The 15,961-nt window shown below is 35.9% G+C and overlaps 2 protein-coding genes across 3 annotated transcripts in view; one reads left to right on the forward strand and one right to left on the reverse strand.

Moving 5' to 3' along the window:
• LOC118275831 (proline-, glutamic acid- and leucine-rich protein 1) overlaps positions 1-15,961 on the forward strand; it is a 66,025-nt gene that overhangs the window by 9,416 nt on the left and 40,648 nt on the right. The window contains exons 1-2 of one of the 2 annotated variants that reach the window (XM_050695304.1): positions 7,262-7,506; positions 9,765-9,900. In XM_050695304.1, the coding sequence (XP_050551261.1) occupies positions 9,775-9,900 (126 nt within the window). In that variant the 5' untranslated portion in view covers positions 7,262-7,506; positions 9,765-9,774. Of the gene's footprint in view, positions 1-7,261; positions 7,507-9,764; positions 9,901-15,961 lie in introns of those variants that run through there. The other variant, XM_050695303.1, reaches the window with a different exon arrangement.
• Positions 5,153-6,171, reverse strand: LOC118275832 (ATP synthase subunit d, mitochondrial). The gene is made up of 3 exons (XM_035593927.2): positions 5,960-6,171; positions 5,524-5,742; positions 5,153-5,442 (listed from the first exon to the last, which is right to left on the reverse strand). The coding sequence occupies exons 1-3, from the start codon at positions 6,073-6,075 to the stop codon at positions 5,253-5,255; spliced, it is 525 nt and encodes a 174-aa protein (XP_035449820.1). The 5' UTR covers positions 6,076-6,171; the 3' UTR covers positions 5,153-5,252.

Here is a 15,961-nt window from a genome sequence, read left to right on the forward strand (position 1 = left end):
GATACATTGAAAGACATTGGTTACAACTAATTATACCATTTCGTAAGGAAATTAATGACTAACACTAATGTAAAGCTGGTTGTTCATTTATTTTAGTGGTTTTTGAAACACCTAAAATATGGCTTTAGCATTAAAAACGACTAAATTTGATAATATACCATTAATTAGATTTTTTTTTTTATGGTTTAAGAGTAATATTTAGTTACATTTCTTATCATATATATAGTCTCATCGAAATGATTTTATGGAAGATTTGTAATGAACGAAAAGAAAATACAAAGTTGCTAAATAACCGACTGTTAATCTTACTTCAGACTAATTTAATTACGACTGAGTACTCATAAATACTGATAAAAGAACAATTTGAATATCTAATTGCTAATTTTAAGTATTTGACCTTATACATTTTGATAAAAAAATGTCTTGTTTAAGTCTGTTGCAACGAAAATAAATTAGAAGGTGTAAAACATTTTCAAGTAACTGAAAAACTAACAAGTCAAAGTATTTATTTGTGAAATATAGAGTGCATTACAATTTGTAGAGTAAGCTAGCATGAATAGATCCAGCTATGTATCGCTTTGAAAAGCGATATAAGTACTTACTGAATAATAAACTGTCAGTCTGTTAATATTCACTTAAAACTATAACTACATAATAAAAACAACTTAAAATTCTCTAAAACATTAAAAACCTCTTCACCTCTAATCGTCCATAGCTAACTACATCAATTTATTCAAACTTAACGCATTCTTCCAACCAACGCATAAACGAAGTTATTTTCAAATCTAACTTGGAATAAGCGCAACAAAACGGATCAAAAGCATTTATTTATCTGTGCTATTTGAATCATCTAACAGTCCAACTGAAAAGCACTTGCTATGCTTTTAAATTATACTTCATAAGAGCACAGAGCTTGTCTTGTACATTTTATAAATACCGCGGCTTCTCTCATGTTAATTTTAGGTCGATAGACTCTTTTTGGTTTAGGTTTAGTGTTTTGAAATGTAGTCTTGGAATAGTTGGTCTAATTAATAATTAGATTTTTTTTGTTGTGAGTTATATTTTAGTTAGCTATTGGTCGCACAATCACATTAGAAAGCGTGTAGTAGTTTTTGAGTATACACCGAACACACAGACCTATCTATGTTTTGTAAAATGTAAGGATTTATAATAAACAATAGCGATTTACTAATAAGCAAATTATTCTCTATTAAAGTACTCACCTACTTTTAAAATATCACTGTATCAAAGAGCTAAGTTATCGTTCAAATGTTTATTCAGCGGCTTTTCTTTGTGTGCGTTCGCGTTGCATTACAAGTGGGTGTCACATCGCACCGTGTAGGCCAAGGTTCTCATTTGAATCTACGTTCAATAACGAACAGAAATATATTAGACTTTTGTTATGTGAGGTAGGTTCGATGTTGGGAGTATGTTGACATAATAACTTAATGCTCTTTCTCAATTTGGTTGTATGGGTGCGCCTCGGTAGCTCATGTGTGAAACTTGGATTTGTTCTTATTGTTTGAAACTGAGTTTTCTTCGTTAGAACTTTAATGTTTTTTTGGGATACAACTAGTACAGTCGAATTCGTCATTATCATTATCGTCATTTATCAATCACCAGACGTCAAGCGCTGAACATAGGCCTCCATCAATAGCTCCCACATGCTGGCTGCGAGCATCCAGCATCGACCTTCTGCAACTTTCATCAGGTTCTTTATCCGCTATCTCTGCTGTCGATTTGAAAACACATGGATATAAATAAATTTCAAATATCTAAAGACGCCATTACCTTGTTTCACCAACGTCATCAGATCCCGAAATTTTGATCATTGGATTTCCCTAGGATGCAAATTCGCGGAAATCGAATCACTCATACTATGATCATATCATGCAGCATGGAAATTAAGATCTCCTTGCAAAAGTACCTATAGAAAATAATTTTATGAAACTTGACTCATAAATAATAATGATTAGACGTCAGAGTCAAATGAAATGAAATCACAGCTCCAAAATATATCACATGTTCCAAGACTTTGCAGGAATGGTGGCAGATCAACCTGCTACATATAACTTTAATGAATTTTTGATTTTATCACTAAAACAATAAAGATGAAAATCCATTAAAGAAATAAAACAAATTGGAGCAGTTTTATGTGATTTTCTGTACATCCACACGTGCTGCTCTGACTAATCTTAATACAAACAAAAGAACTGATGATGCAGTTACATAGAGAGTTCCAGTTTTACGCAAATAGAATCTTACTGTAATACACCAAACATTGTGAACTACTTACGATCGAATTAAACGCCGGATATACGGAACACGAAATTGACAGTGGTTCCTGTTATGACGGTGTCCTAAAAGCTTCGGGTAAACGGGTAAACAATGGAGTGTAATGCGAAGTTGCGTGGTTAGATCAAGCAGTGCATTCTACATACAGCTTCACACATTAGTCACCGAGTTATGAATGGCTGGAGGGGGAAGGGGGACGAGGAGTTACTAAATATAGCGAACCAGTAACAGGTGGCCGATCCTCACCCTTTCCACATCCACCCACGCGGCATATGGCCAACACTCATTGTGCACGAATTAAGAAAGAGAAAATCTAATACTTCTTCAAGAACAATCATTAAAGCTGCGTGCCTATCTGTCTGTCTGGACTCGAAAATATCGACCGGATTTTCTTACGGGTTTTTCCAACGTAACGTAGTTTAGACTGATTCATTAGGATAGATGTAATGTGTTTTGTATTTATTCAGGTACAGTTTGGGATAAGCCACGTAAGAAAACCTACATACAATTACAATTCTTACAATTAACCCACTATTCATCTGAACGTCTATTGTTCATGCGACTCTTTACATACGTAGGTATTAAACCAAAGTATTTTAGAAAACAAAGTCCCGATTCTGAATACTGTCATTACTTTGCCGGATATCGCGTAAAATCTTTAGTTGTACGTAGGAATGTAGGTCTCAACTTGTGTGTTACATTGTGAAGCTGTTTCCAAGCAAACCACGTTCTTTGATGGCGACGTGATGATGTATTTGACTTGATAAGGATCTGCGAGCGAGCTTTTGTTTAGATTTACATATTTCTGCATTACTTGAGATGCTCAGCTATGTGATTGATGTTTTGGAGATGACGTAAAATCTTGATACGCCTTTTTATGGCCTATAAAAGAGAAATTAAGTAAGTAATTTGTATTTGTAAAGATGGACGTTTTAAACAGAACACCTCCTTTTTTACCATTCCATAAAAATGTAATGAGAATTTTCACAAATCGAAAATATTTTTGCTTGAAAGGAAAATCGTATCAGACCCCTTTGCCTCTGCACTTGATCAATGAGGCACATTTAGATTTACACATTTCTGCATTACAAGAAGACGCATCAATGTTTTAGAAGTTCGTGGCACGTCGTAGAATCGTGCACTAATCGTATAAATGACGTTTCTCGATACCAATTAACATTTTTATTGATCTGTTCCTCTGATCTTTGCATGCCTCGTTTTCCATCTCGTTTACGGATATCCGAAGTTCTACCCGTGTCGATTGATCTGCGATTATCGTTGGCGGTCCTCAGACGCTGAGGAAACGGAAAGGGATGTTACAGTTTTAATTTTAGAACTACGGACACGACTTTTTTAAACGATTGTATGAAACTCTTTGGTGTTTGTTGATTCAATGGAAGAGTTCGTTTCCTATTATTGAGTGGATCGCTGTAAGCAACTTTGTAAAACATTTAGAGGATGTTTGAAGGGGTAGCCGGTAGCGTATCCTGTTGACTAGAGGATAGTAAACCTACTACTGTAATATAAACTTACTATAGACTATTACGCAGTACTTAAATAGGTTTTTGGTACAAACAATCGAAAAACTTTGAATGAACCAAATGTTTCCTGTTTTTGTCCAGACCGAATAATTCAACGATAAATATCCTTACTCATATAAGAATTATTGCTGTCAATGTTTATAATGTGCAAGCTGTGGATACAGAAAAAGAGTGCTAATCTAGACACACGGCAGTGTGTCCGCCAAGTTCGAGCAAAAAAACCGACACACCGGCCGTGGGTTATATTACACGAACCATTTCGGGCCAAGTTCGACCCACCTATAACTCAAAATCTATTTTATTCCATTGGTTCGCTATCAAATCGCAATATAGTTGGGCGTCGAACTTATTATAGCGCGGGTTATAATGAAATCGTACAGAGCGAGTTTTCTCGGAAGAGGCGCGGGCGTCTGGCTGGAACAGTTAGTGCGCGTCAAATGCAACCGACTGTGCTTGCGCACCCACACATGTGCGAGCTTCATTCAATAACACAGCTTTTGTACTGATTTTAGTAGTTGTTCATTTGTTGAGCTTAAGAAAGCGTAATTCACCACTATTGACTTTTAAATCTATAAGAGTCTATAAAATACTCAAACGCATAACAAATCATGTCTCACAGTAAAAGCAAAACTATAAATCAAACTTATCTGCTCATAACTTTATTCCGATTCGGAAGTTCAACAAAAAGATTAATAACCACAACCCTAAAATAGCTCTCGTTCTCCGCATACTGTTACGGATAAATTATTCTACCGATGTTAATTAAAGTGAAACAAGTCTGGGTGAAATCTAAACCTATCATCAATCATAATTTGCCTCGCACAACTTGTTGGCCGGTGTATCCGCGGCGACCCTGAACACGACACTATATTTAGACGGAGTGCAGCCCTTTAATGCGACACACTAGGGTTGTCGCCGCAAGAAAGATGCAACGACTAACCATTCAGATTACGAGAAATTCCTCGAGGTCTCACTTTGATAAAAGCTTGGCATGTAAACAAACGCGGACGTTCATCCCTAACTTGCCAGGTGCTGCTCTGTATGGCGACAATAATTGGCCAGATTATCGACTGTCCAGTAACCCTAACCAAAAAACAATAAGTCACGCGATGTTTGCAGTTGGCCTAAGGCGAGGCGACGCTTGTCCACCGGCCCGCCGGAACGTTTTGCTCCACGCATTCGCGCATGTGAACAATATTACCAAGAAAACCATTCAAAACATTTTATACATTCCGTATTTATGTTAATCTGTTAAATATTTCTTCGAATATACTGAATATCAATGGACGTAGCAAAATGGAGGCAAAGAATACAAATTTTCTATTGAAAAAATAATGTATTTTTACCACCGAAGTGGCACGAAGACGTTAATAGTTGTTGTTTTGTATTCTGCGCGAGGTAGCTGAGGGAAGGCATTTATTTCTTGGGGATCTCTATTTTCTGCATTGGGTCTTTATAGCCCAGTTGTTCATCGTCGGTGTGGGGCCAAAATGTTGGGTTATTCACGGGATCCAGTGCTATCTCTGGAAACATGTCGTACACCGTTTCCATCGTCATATCTTCAAATTTAGGAAGAGCGTTAATTGCAGCAATTTCTTTCTGTGCCCTGTAAAATGAGAAAGTTTGTTTTCAACGATAATTTTCATTAATTCAAATAATAACGTTGACTTCAAAATTTTAATCGTACTCAGCAATGTGTTCTTTCATTTTATCATTGTACTTAGTTATTTGTGGTTGCAACTTCTTCCATTGTTTGTCCACCTCAGCGGAGAACTTATCCTCAGGATATGGGGCCCTGAATGAAGCGTATTCCGTCTTGAACTTATCCACCAGACCTGGTACTGGAACTAATTTATGATAATGGTCCCAGTCTATTTTAGGAGGCTCAGGAGGTGATGCTTGCATGCTGGAATTAAGACAAGTAGGGGCTGGTTAGCAGCAATACCCTTATAGAAATAATAGCATTGGCGCTAACCACCGCTTCGATCAACTGAAGTGTCAGTCAATATCTTTGTAAAAAGATGTGCACTTGGATTATTTTATGTCTATCGTTATCATGATTAAAATGTTGATACGTTTGATACTATTTTGGGAGAGTAAAGATACGTGCATAGTTTTATTACCGTCGAAAGTATCCGTCCGATTTAGCTTTGAAAGCTAAAAACTTAACCCTTTCTTCTGGTGGCACCAGTTTTTCTAATTTCGCCCAATCTATAGCAGTCTTCGATATTTTGGACATTTTGTTTTTAAAACATTAATAGACCGAATAATAAATTCCAATAACCATTACTGATATAAAATTGTCAATACTGAAAATAAATTGACAGTTTATTGTGACTTGATATATCTTTTTTTTTCTCATTGTACAAAGTAGGTAAGTCATTATACCAAGTTGTAGGTAATAAATAAGTACTTAATGAAACGAGTGTTAAGGACACAGACACAGGAAAGAGATATTTTAATCAAAAACGCCACAAGTACTAAATAACCAAAAAGACAGGACTAACGAATGTTAAGTGAAAGCAGGTTATTTTAATGTTTCCTTTCAAAATGTTTGAACACTGCTTTTTTTAAATGGGTAACAGTAAATATACTAAACTATTCGCAATTTAAAAGCCTTATCCAAGTGTATTCCAGAGCTGTTGTATAAATCAGGTTTACTGCGGACGGGCATAATGGATTACCAGGACTCCGGCTCAAAGCAGAAACTGGGTGGTTTTTAATCAGAAAGAGGTCTGACACTCACTCACTTCTCCTCTCGCCGCGCGTCATCCAAGGCGAGAGAAGACGTTGAATGATTTCCCAACTAAAAAAGGCAGTCGTATAATTTAAAAAATGTAGTAGGAATGATTTTGTTCAATGGCCAGGTAGAATATTATAATCTGATCAATCGATCACGCGATGCGATTAGCGAGAGTCAGACAGAACCTAATTTCAAATTTTGCGCCTCCATTGCCTGGAGGCTCTGCTTTTATCTCCGAAAGGGTAGGCAGAGGTGTACATTACGGCATTCATAGGTCGGAGACCATCTTTATCGAAGAAGACGTAAAAAGATAGAAGCTTAGAAGAAATGTTTTCTTTTGGAATTTTCTGACAGAAATTTTGTTAAATTTTGATTTTATCTACAGTATTTATATATGGATAATGAATATCATTATACGTACCAAAAATCTATGATGAAATTATAAATTATGCGGTTCTATTTTATTTTTCTATCTTTCTTTCTTACGCAAAGTTTACTCAACGATTTTAATGTCTTTCACAAAAATATACTAATGATGAAAGTAAAATATATTGTGATTAACGTACTCGTTGAAGTTACAAAGAGCCTACCCACAGTGAGTACCTATCTCTAGTACATATTATGCGCTATTTGTGTTATTACGTACTGATAATTTTATCTGGCCGTGATTAGATAGCAGAACATTGTCATTTCGGCCGGTCATACGATATTCGCAGAGCTTGTTAGTCGTTTTTGAGTTATTCATAGTGCAACGTAATACTTTAATACAAGTTTTTGCTAAAAACTGATCTAAATTGACTATATTTTGTGTGATTTGTGAAGAAAGTGATCCCAGAATTGTATGTTTTTGAAGTTTTGTTTGTTTTAAACGTTTGCTGTGTTGTGCTCGAGTATTTTCCTTTTGAGGAAAACTGTTAATCTTGATTGGTACGTTTTAGTTTATGACTTCATGTTTAATAATAGAATTTGTACTTAAATGTAGGTGTAATTAAGTCTTATTTACAGCGTTATTTTTTGGAATGGATAAGGAGACGTTTTATACTAACAGATTTACTTTGACAGCTACTCACTTATAAAAATCTAGTAAAAGTATAGGGAAAACTGTATAGCCTAATACTAGGCACTATTTTGGACTCAATATTTGGCGATTTCGAAAATGAATCTTAGTGATCCAACTATAGATCACATCAATGATAATCCAACCCTATTTAAAGTAATAAACACCCGAAGAACTGTAGTAAAACGACGTAAATCACAGATCTGTCACTAGAACCCCCTTCAAGAAAACATTACACCCCATTCTAGTTGATAAATTAACTTCCGAACATCAAACAATTGAGTGTGCATCCTCTTCAATCAGCTCCACGTAATTTTGGTGACTTGAGGGCCCATTGCAAGCTCGAGGGCTATCCATCACCCCTCATACCCCCGCATTCAAATGAACAAATCGACACGCCGGTTCAATTACACGACAATAATGTCGTACGGTGTCAGATCCTGCCGTATCCGGCGGATATTAGCCGTAACGGCGCCGTACCGGCTTCAGACGGACCGATTTCTGACGACACATTTACTATTATAAAATGTTCTGGCGATTCAAAGAACTTGGTTGGTGTTCTAAAAATAGTGTGAGCTTTTTTGGAGTGGTAGTAATCGGTTTTTTTTTTTTGTTTCTAGTTATAAAAGAGTTTTATTTGGGCATGTATCTAAATATCTGTAGCATTTTTAATGATTTAAGTGCTATTATGGTGAAATGCAATGAAATGCTTTCTTCATATCTAACTTGTTGAGTTCAGATAATTGTTATTTACCACACATCACAATCAGATAATGATAATTATTCTTTACACAAATTAATTGCAACCTAATGTAACACAACATACGGTCTACATTTTAAAACAAAACTCAATTCCTAACCAATTCAGTTTGATAGATAACCGTTGTTATTCCCTCTAACCAGCCACACGACTCAATAAAAACTACAAGATCCCGTGGACCCCTTCGATTACACAAAAAACAAAAGACGGATAGAGCCAGTCTCGATATGAGGAACTGGTTGGTCACCGTACAGGCTTCGACTAATTTGAAGGATGCTCTATTTCTGTTACTTTAGTACCGTGTGAGCAGGATAAAAGATATTGAATACTTGAATATTGGCGATAGTAATGTTGCTTGTGGTTATAGAAGCCTTATAATGGACATGATGGGTCTTGCATCAACTGGGAGCCATAAAAATAAATGTTTATGGGGAACGGTAGCGAGACGCGAACATTTGTAGGCAAATAACGTTAGTTTTTGTTGCATCGATCTTTGGATTGATTTTGTTTTATTGCTTTTGTAGATTTATTACTTGATCCGATATTGTATTGTAGATGTAGATTTTTTATACATTTACGAAGAATTGAATTAGCTGTTGTTATGGAGTGATAGTTGTTCTAGTATTACGAATGTTTAATGATTCAGTGTAACGGTAAGATTACATGTAATTCGGGTAATTTAATGTGTAATGTATGCGTTGTCGAACGAAGTAAGATAACGTTATTGAGGGCTACGTGACAGTCAGACAGTCTGTCATACTTAGACTCATCTTCCACATATTATAAACAGTTCTTGAACCCTTCAAACTATACTTACCGCCGTACTCAGAGTCATTTAATGGTTACTTTACACAGTTCTTAGCGATTGTTTTTTTATACAGAATTGTTACTAAGGAATAGTTTAGGTAATCATTTAATGTCTTTGAGTGTGGCAGTTAGATATTTTTTTTTGTTTTGTAATCAGATGATAATTGCTTCATGATATCCTAATATTGTCATTCAACTGAATAGCTTTTGAAAAATATGGAATATTGGACTTGAGGCCGTCCATTTTGTAATATTTACACTTTTTATTAGGTATTGTATTACTCGTCATCAGCATCAGAGTCTATTGCTGGGCTACGGATCTCCTCTATAAAATAGGGGATTTTTATACCTCCACATTTGTTAAGCTTGTTGCACTGAGCAACCCTTTGTGTGATCCACAAATTGTTGTTTCTGGTCTGGGTGTCATGTGTATGTGAAATTGTATGTTTGTAAACGCAACCACGACACAGGACAAAATCCTAGTGTGGGACAAACTTAAATTAAACAATGACAAAAGCAATAAATATTTTTTTATATTAAAGGTAACATTTTACTTTCCAGTCCCAGCACTATGAAGCTGGAATGGGCCGAGAGCGAGTCGGACTACGGTCTGGAAGAAGCCGCGTTTTACGAAGGGCCGCCCGTCGCAGCGCCGCCCCCTACCAAGCATGTCTCCTTCAGTCTGCGACTTGACCTGGTGAGTACAATAAAACAATATTATAGTAAAACAAGCAGTGCCACTGTTAACTACGGAGTCAGAGTAGCATCTCCTACAGGTCCAACTTAAAAGGCCCCGACTTACTGAACTCGGTTACTGAAACAGTCAGTTTCTCTCTCGCCTACATCACATACAGTTGGGTGAACATATTTACATAGGACTGGTTTGATGTGTAATGTCATAATGTGTCCTAATAGATTACCCCTATTATATGTAAGCTCATACACAACTGGTAAAAAGCAGTTGTAGAAAAATGCACCTCCGCCCATCAGGGTACAGGGTCCAATGTCCTGATAAATAGTAAAGTAAGCATATCTACTTATTTTCTTTAGGTACTTTTTTGGAAGGGGGAAGTCATCCAATTACTTCGCCCGCCTTCGGCGAGGCCAGAGGGAATGTCAGACTCTTACTGACTAAAAACCACCCCGTTCCTACTCCTGCTTTTCGAGCTGGAGCCCGGTAAACTAGCTTGGTAGTCCGCAGCTCCGGTTCTTTAGGTACTTAGCAATGTAATCAACATTATTTGGGTCAAGTCTCTAGATTACAAATCACAGGTGGTTACAATCTAGAATCTTAAGTAAAGATCAAAGAGCGTGATGTAATAAAGATACAGTAAAGTACAATAATCACATGAGTGATTGGCTAAAAAAACCAGAACCTATAGATAATAAATAGGTTTAGGTAATCAGGGTAGGTAAATAAGTAATTGTTTATTTGATTATCTAGTTATCGTTGGCAATACTTTATCAATTGAACCGGACCTCCTGCTTACTTTTGTAAAAGCCGAAAACCGGATTTTATAAAGTAACATTCCTTAGTAAAAAAGTCTTCAGTAGCAACGCGACAGTCGCCGCATTGTGTGTCGCAAAATGCTGCTAATGTGTATGAGCCTCTAGCACGGCTTGAAACTAATCGAGTTCCTCGTCAAACAGTTATGTGAGTAAGCCGATAATATAATAATTAAAAAGACAATTTAAAAACACCACCATTTGAAGAGAAAGAGGTATGTGAGAATTTTGTATGTGATATGTATGTACTTACCATGTACAGTATTTTCCCGATGCGATAAAGATAAATGGACCTATCAGCTTATCGGTCGACCTAGCGGCTTACTGGGGCAAAACGGGAAAAGCCATTGGATGATTCAAAAAAGGGGAAGAAAGAAATACACACTTAAACTATAACACTCATTTTTAATCGGTTATGTCAGTATCTTGTAATAGAAAACGAGCCTATTGCCATACATCAGGCAACATTCCAGACTACACCCCAGTTATTACTAAGAATTTTGAAAAACCCAATAGAGTTAATACAATTTAAACAAAATATTCTTTGATGTTTGTTAAGTTCTTAGAATGAATTTTGAATTTGCCTTAACAGAATTCACATCAAACAACGAAATGCCTATAAACAATAATTGATGCGTTTCGTTCATAACAACATATGTTTCGGATTAAAGTACGTTTAGTTTCAGCCTTGTTATAAAAATCAGATGTCAAAAGTTCACAGACCTTCAATGTCAACTGACAGAAAGGTTAAAGATTATCTATATTAAATCCTTTATAATGTAAGTAGAGGAAGCTTTTTTAAGAGGGGAAAATCATCTAATGGTTTCTCCCTCCTTAGGAGAGGCGAGAGGGAGTGTCAGACTCTTACTGACTAAAAACCACCCTGTTCCTACTCCTGCTTTTCGAGCCGAAGCCCCGGTAAACCCGCTAGGTAGTCCGCAGCTCTAGATTTGGCATCAGCCCTACTGGGCCCCATAGGTATAGTCTAACAGTGGATATTATGATTATATTTATAATATTAAATTCCATGGCTTTCCACATGAAAAATAGGCAAATAGCACATCGTACTAACCTGCGGGGTAAATGAGTAATAAGTTAATGTATGAAATCGATTGTTTAGACATTTACCCAGATATTTTGCTTCAGTTAAACCAATCAGTCGATACGTCAAGAAGTATACAAGAAACTGTACAATAAAATTCTAAAAATAAAATAAGCAAGCACGTGAAAATTCTGATCGATGCGAAGTGACGAGAGACAGTCACGTTCACTCAACGAACTTGGCACCATAATCATTATCTCATGTCGGAACACCGGACATTAACACACAACTAAATAAAGTAAGAATAGAAAGTAAGAAAGGCAATAGTATTTATCAATGATCCCTAACTGATTAAGAAATGAGAGGAAATCCGAATGTACTTGAAAAAGCAGTATCGTTTATGCTAAGTGTTTAGTTTTCTTTAGAAAACTGGCCGCGGCAAGTCTTGGCACTGGCCCATATACCGAAGCGATGTCGTTACAAATGTTTACAAACTCGTTGTCATACTGTTTCACTTAATTAGAATTGCCAGAAAAACTAGTGATAATTTCTCTAACGACGCGTAACTAATATTTCATTTAAAACTTTATTTTCAAACTAGTTTACATTGGTTTTTAAAACACAAACATTTTTAATCTGTGGTCAAAGTAATGTCAAACTTTTGACAGCGGGCTTTTTGTATGGGGCTTTAAAACTGCGTTTCGAAACACTAAAATATACCGAAACCCAATAACAAAGAACCGTATAACCCCATAAATTAGGCTTATTTAGCTATAATTTGAATTTCACTCATCAATATTAACAGTACAAGAATATTAATTTTATCCAGAACATTCCGTTTGACGTTACATTAGGCTGACTTTAGACATTTTTAACAACCAAAACTTAAGTATACGGTCATCGACATTGTTCAATCTTAAAATAAAATTCGTACATTTGACTATCAAAGTGGTTTATTAAGGAAATAGTAAATAAAATATGTGCAAGATAAATAAGCTTACAACTGTATTTATTGTTTTTTTATACGTTTACATACGCACACACTTAACAGTGTTTAGTGGATACCGTTTCAGTATACCTGATTAATTAACGAATGGGAAGTTATAGGTGCCTAACTACGTACCTCAACTTACAATTTCTGAAATGTGAGTCCATTTGCATTCCAGCTATATAACTTTTGTGACTTTTACTGCACGTTACTTAGCCCAGTCCTTAGTAATTGTTTTCGATACAAAACCGTGATTAAAACATTAACTGCCGAAAAAACACTACTGAAGGCAAATTTCCGCTAAGCGTCGGTCACCAGTGACCGACATGGCGGTTGACTATAACTAATTATTAACTTTAAATAATTATGAAATGTGTTTGAGTAAGTCAGTAAAATTTTAATTTTAATTATTAAAAATACTTTCTTAGTAGACGCTTCACAAGTCTATCACTCAAGCTTGTTACTTACAATGTACACTTGTCTTCCTTTTCTTGTAAATAGTAATGAACGTGTATCCATACAGGTTTCCATTCGAGTTCTCGATCAGCACTATAATCAACAGTAGTCTGAACTGAATGGACAGGTTTTAGTTTCAAACTAAAACAGTAGCGTTTTTGTAATTAGTTGGGCGTGTAAACCGGTATACTAGGCCTTGGGGATGTAATGTGTATCATTAAGAAAGTTGTATGGAAAATAGTATTTAGGTACGTTTACGTGTTTAAGTGCGTTTTGTGCAGTTTCGGGTTTGCGTTTTGTGAAATCGATTTTGTTATGACAAAATGTAATTATACATAATAGTACAATTCGTATTCGTATAGAGTTCCTACTTACAATTTCAGTAGTAGCTTTTTTTAAAGGGGAAAAGCATCCGATGACTTCTCCCGCTTTGGGTGAGGCGAGAGGGAGTGTCAGACTCTTACTGACTAAAAACCACCGTTCCTACTCCTGCTTTTCAAACCCGCTAGGTAGTCCGCAGCTCCAGATCATTCAGTTATAGCTAAAGTATAGTTTAAGCAATCAACTTTAATCTTACTAACCAGTGTTCAAATTCTTAATCTGTTAGATGAATCTAAGTACCCCAAAGCATCAAAAAACATTCCCTATTCACGCACTATAAACAATCAACTAACTCATCTTAATTACTTATTAGGTTAATTTCTTAGCTAATGACATCGCATAGTCCTGTACTTAGTGTGAGTTTGCTTTACGTTTAACGAGATCGAAACGAGAGCGTGTTCAGCTGATTGGTTGATTTATTTGAACCCGCCAATCAAGCGCCGAACGCGATCTCGTTTCAATAACTTTAAGCGTATAGCACATCGTACTAAGTACTGGCTACTTACCTGTCACATCCGCGAGGGTGCAGTACGGTGTCGCCTTCATATCCCCGGATGCGTCACTCCGGCCCACTAGACCGTAAACTCCCTGATCAACTTGCCCTGTCATTTATTTTTAATAGGATATTGTTCCTGCATTCACTTTCACTACACATTTGATATTAGCAATTTTTTCTAATATAGCGTAGGGAACTCTTCGGCTAGGTAGAGTAGAGTTATCTGAACATGATGGCAACATTAAAGTCAAATCATTTATTCAAATTAAACCATAAATAGGTACTTTTGAAATATTAACAAATAAAGAAATAAATAATAGTCTGTCAGTCAGTCTGTCCGTCGGTGAAGTTAGGTGCCCGTTCCAAGGGGTAGCTTCATTGAAGAGGTCAGATCTAACCAGATAGACTGGCTGATGATTACAATGATGAATTCTTAAACATTATAATTTATTTTACCTCGATAACCAATATTACTTACTGATGAGTATGATGCTTCGTTCAATTGCCAAGATAAAGTCTTATTGAAGCTTTTGATTATAAAATTCTCAGCACTTGTGACGATAACTGGACGCCTTCACTTTGCCAGCTACGAATACCAAGGATACACAAATAAACATTTACTGTGGATGATAATTACTGCGAATTTATTGAGGAAATGAGCAAAACATCAATATTTAACATCGTTCAAAGCGTAATATTCGTTTATTCTCAGGTGCATGAACAGCAGTCTGTTTATAATAAATAACAAAAACTAGACTGCAGGAAAAACCTAGACGTACACAATCTTTATATAATATTTAATGTAGTAACAGTGACGATTAGCTTTTCATACGTCGACATGTTTCATTTTACCACAAACAAAAATAACAATAAAGTTTTATTTTTATTTCGTGTGTACGGTGAAAATCAATCAACGGCCAGAATAAAGGAGTATCGAAAACAAACTCCAAGTTCTTATTTCAAAGTTCCCGCGCTTTTTTACTTTTTTATTTTTAACTTGTCCGTGACACTGACGCTAGGCTGCACTAATGAGTTTCGACATTAGCTGAGTACGACGAAAAACTGTTGGAACTTTTTACGAATGGGTTACAGGGTATTTGTATTATTTTTAATGATTGCTCGAGAGGGTTCGGGTAACGAATTGGTAGAGAATAATTATAGGAAACGCAATTATGCTAGGTCGGCAAGGTTAATCTGCTCTCTGAGGATTTAATAAACACTATTTTGGTTACATTATCATACATAAACAGATAAAATAATCTAAAAGTCTAGTAGCTTCTTTATCATGTAAAAAAATTGCAATGATTATTCATAAATTTTTCATGCTCCAGTAATATTTTACAAATTCTTTTTATATGTTTTGTAAAGAGGCGGACAATTTGGAGATATTACACGAGGCTTATTTTAAACAGGGGTTAAGATAAAGGGCTCAAGCGATATGACGTTCACACCTTCATCATGTAGGTGCGACCATAAAGAATAAACGCTGACATGATTTATGCGTGTTGGCTGCAGCCAGTTATCTTTCAAATGACAGAAGAATTTGAATTTCGAATATGACATTATTGTATTTGCTTTTCGGCCTGAACTTAAAAAGTTCTTTCTTTCAAATGTTTTTTTTTTTTATCAATTGATTTTCATACATTTACCTAGACTCACCAAAGACTATCCTTATTTTTCTTAGCGATTCGCACTATCCCTTATTAAGCTCAGAGAAAATATGTCTGATTTTATTGCAAAAATGCAACAATATCAAACTATACACATATTAATTATAACATAATTGGAGTTGATCCGGTTCTGTCTATTCGAGCGCGTCTCATTATAGTGTACTCGGTGATATCCGGCTACTAATTAAAGAGACGACGCTCCTTACATCCGCCTATCAG

The sequence above is a fragment of the Spodoptera frugiperda genome, chromosome 8, assembly GCF_023101765.2.
Source record: "Spodoptera frugiperda isolate SF20-4 chromosome 8, AGI-APGP_CSIRO_Sfru_2.0, whole genome shotgun sequence".
In the NCBI taxonomy this organism is placed as follows: domain Eukaryota; kingdom Metazoa; phylum Arthropoda; class Insecta; order Lepidoptera; family Noctuidae; genus Spodoptera; species Spodoptera frugiperda.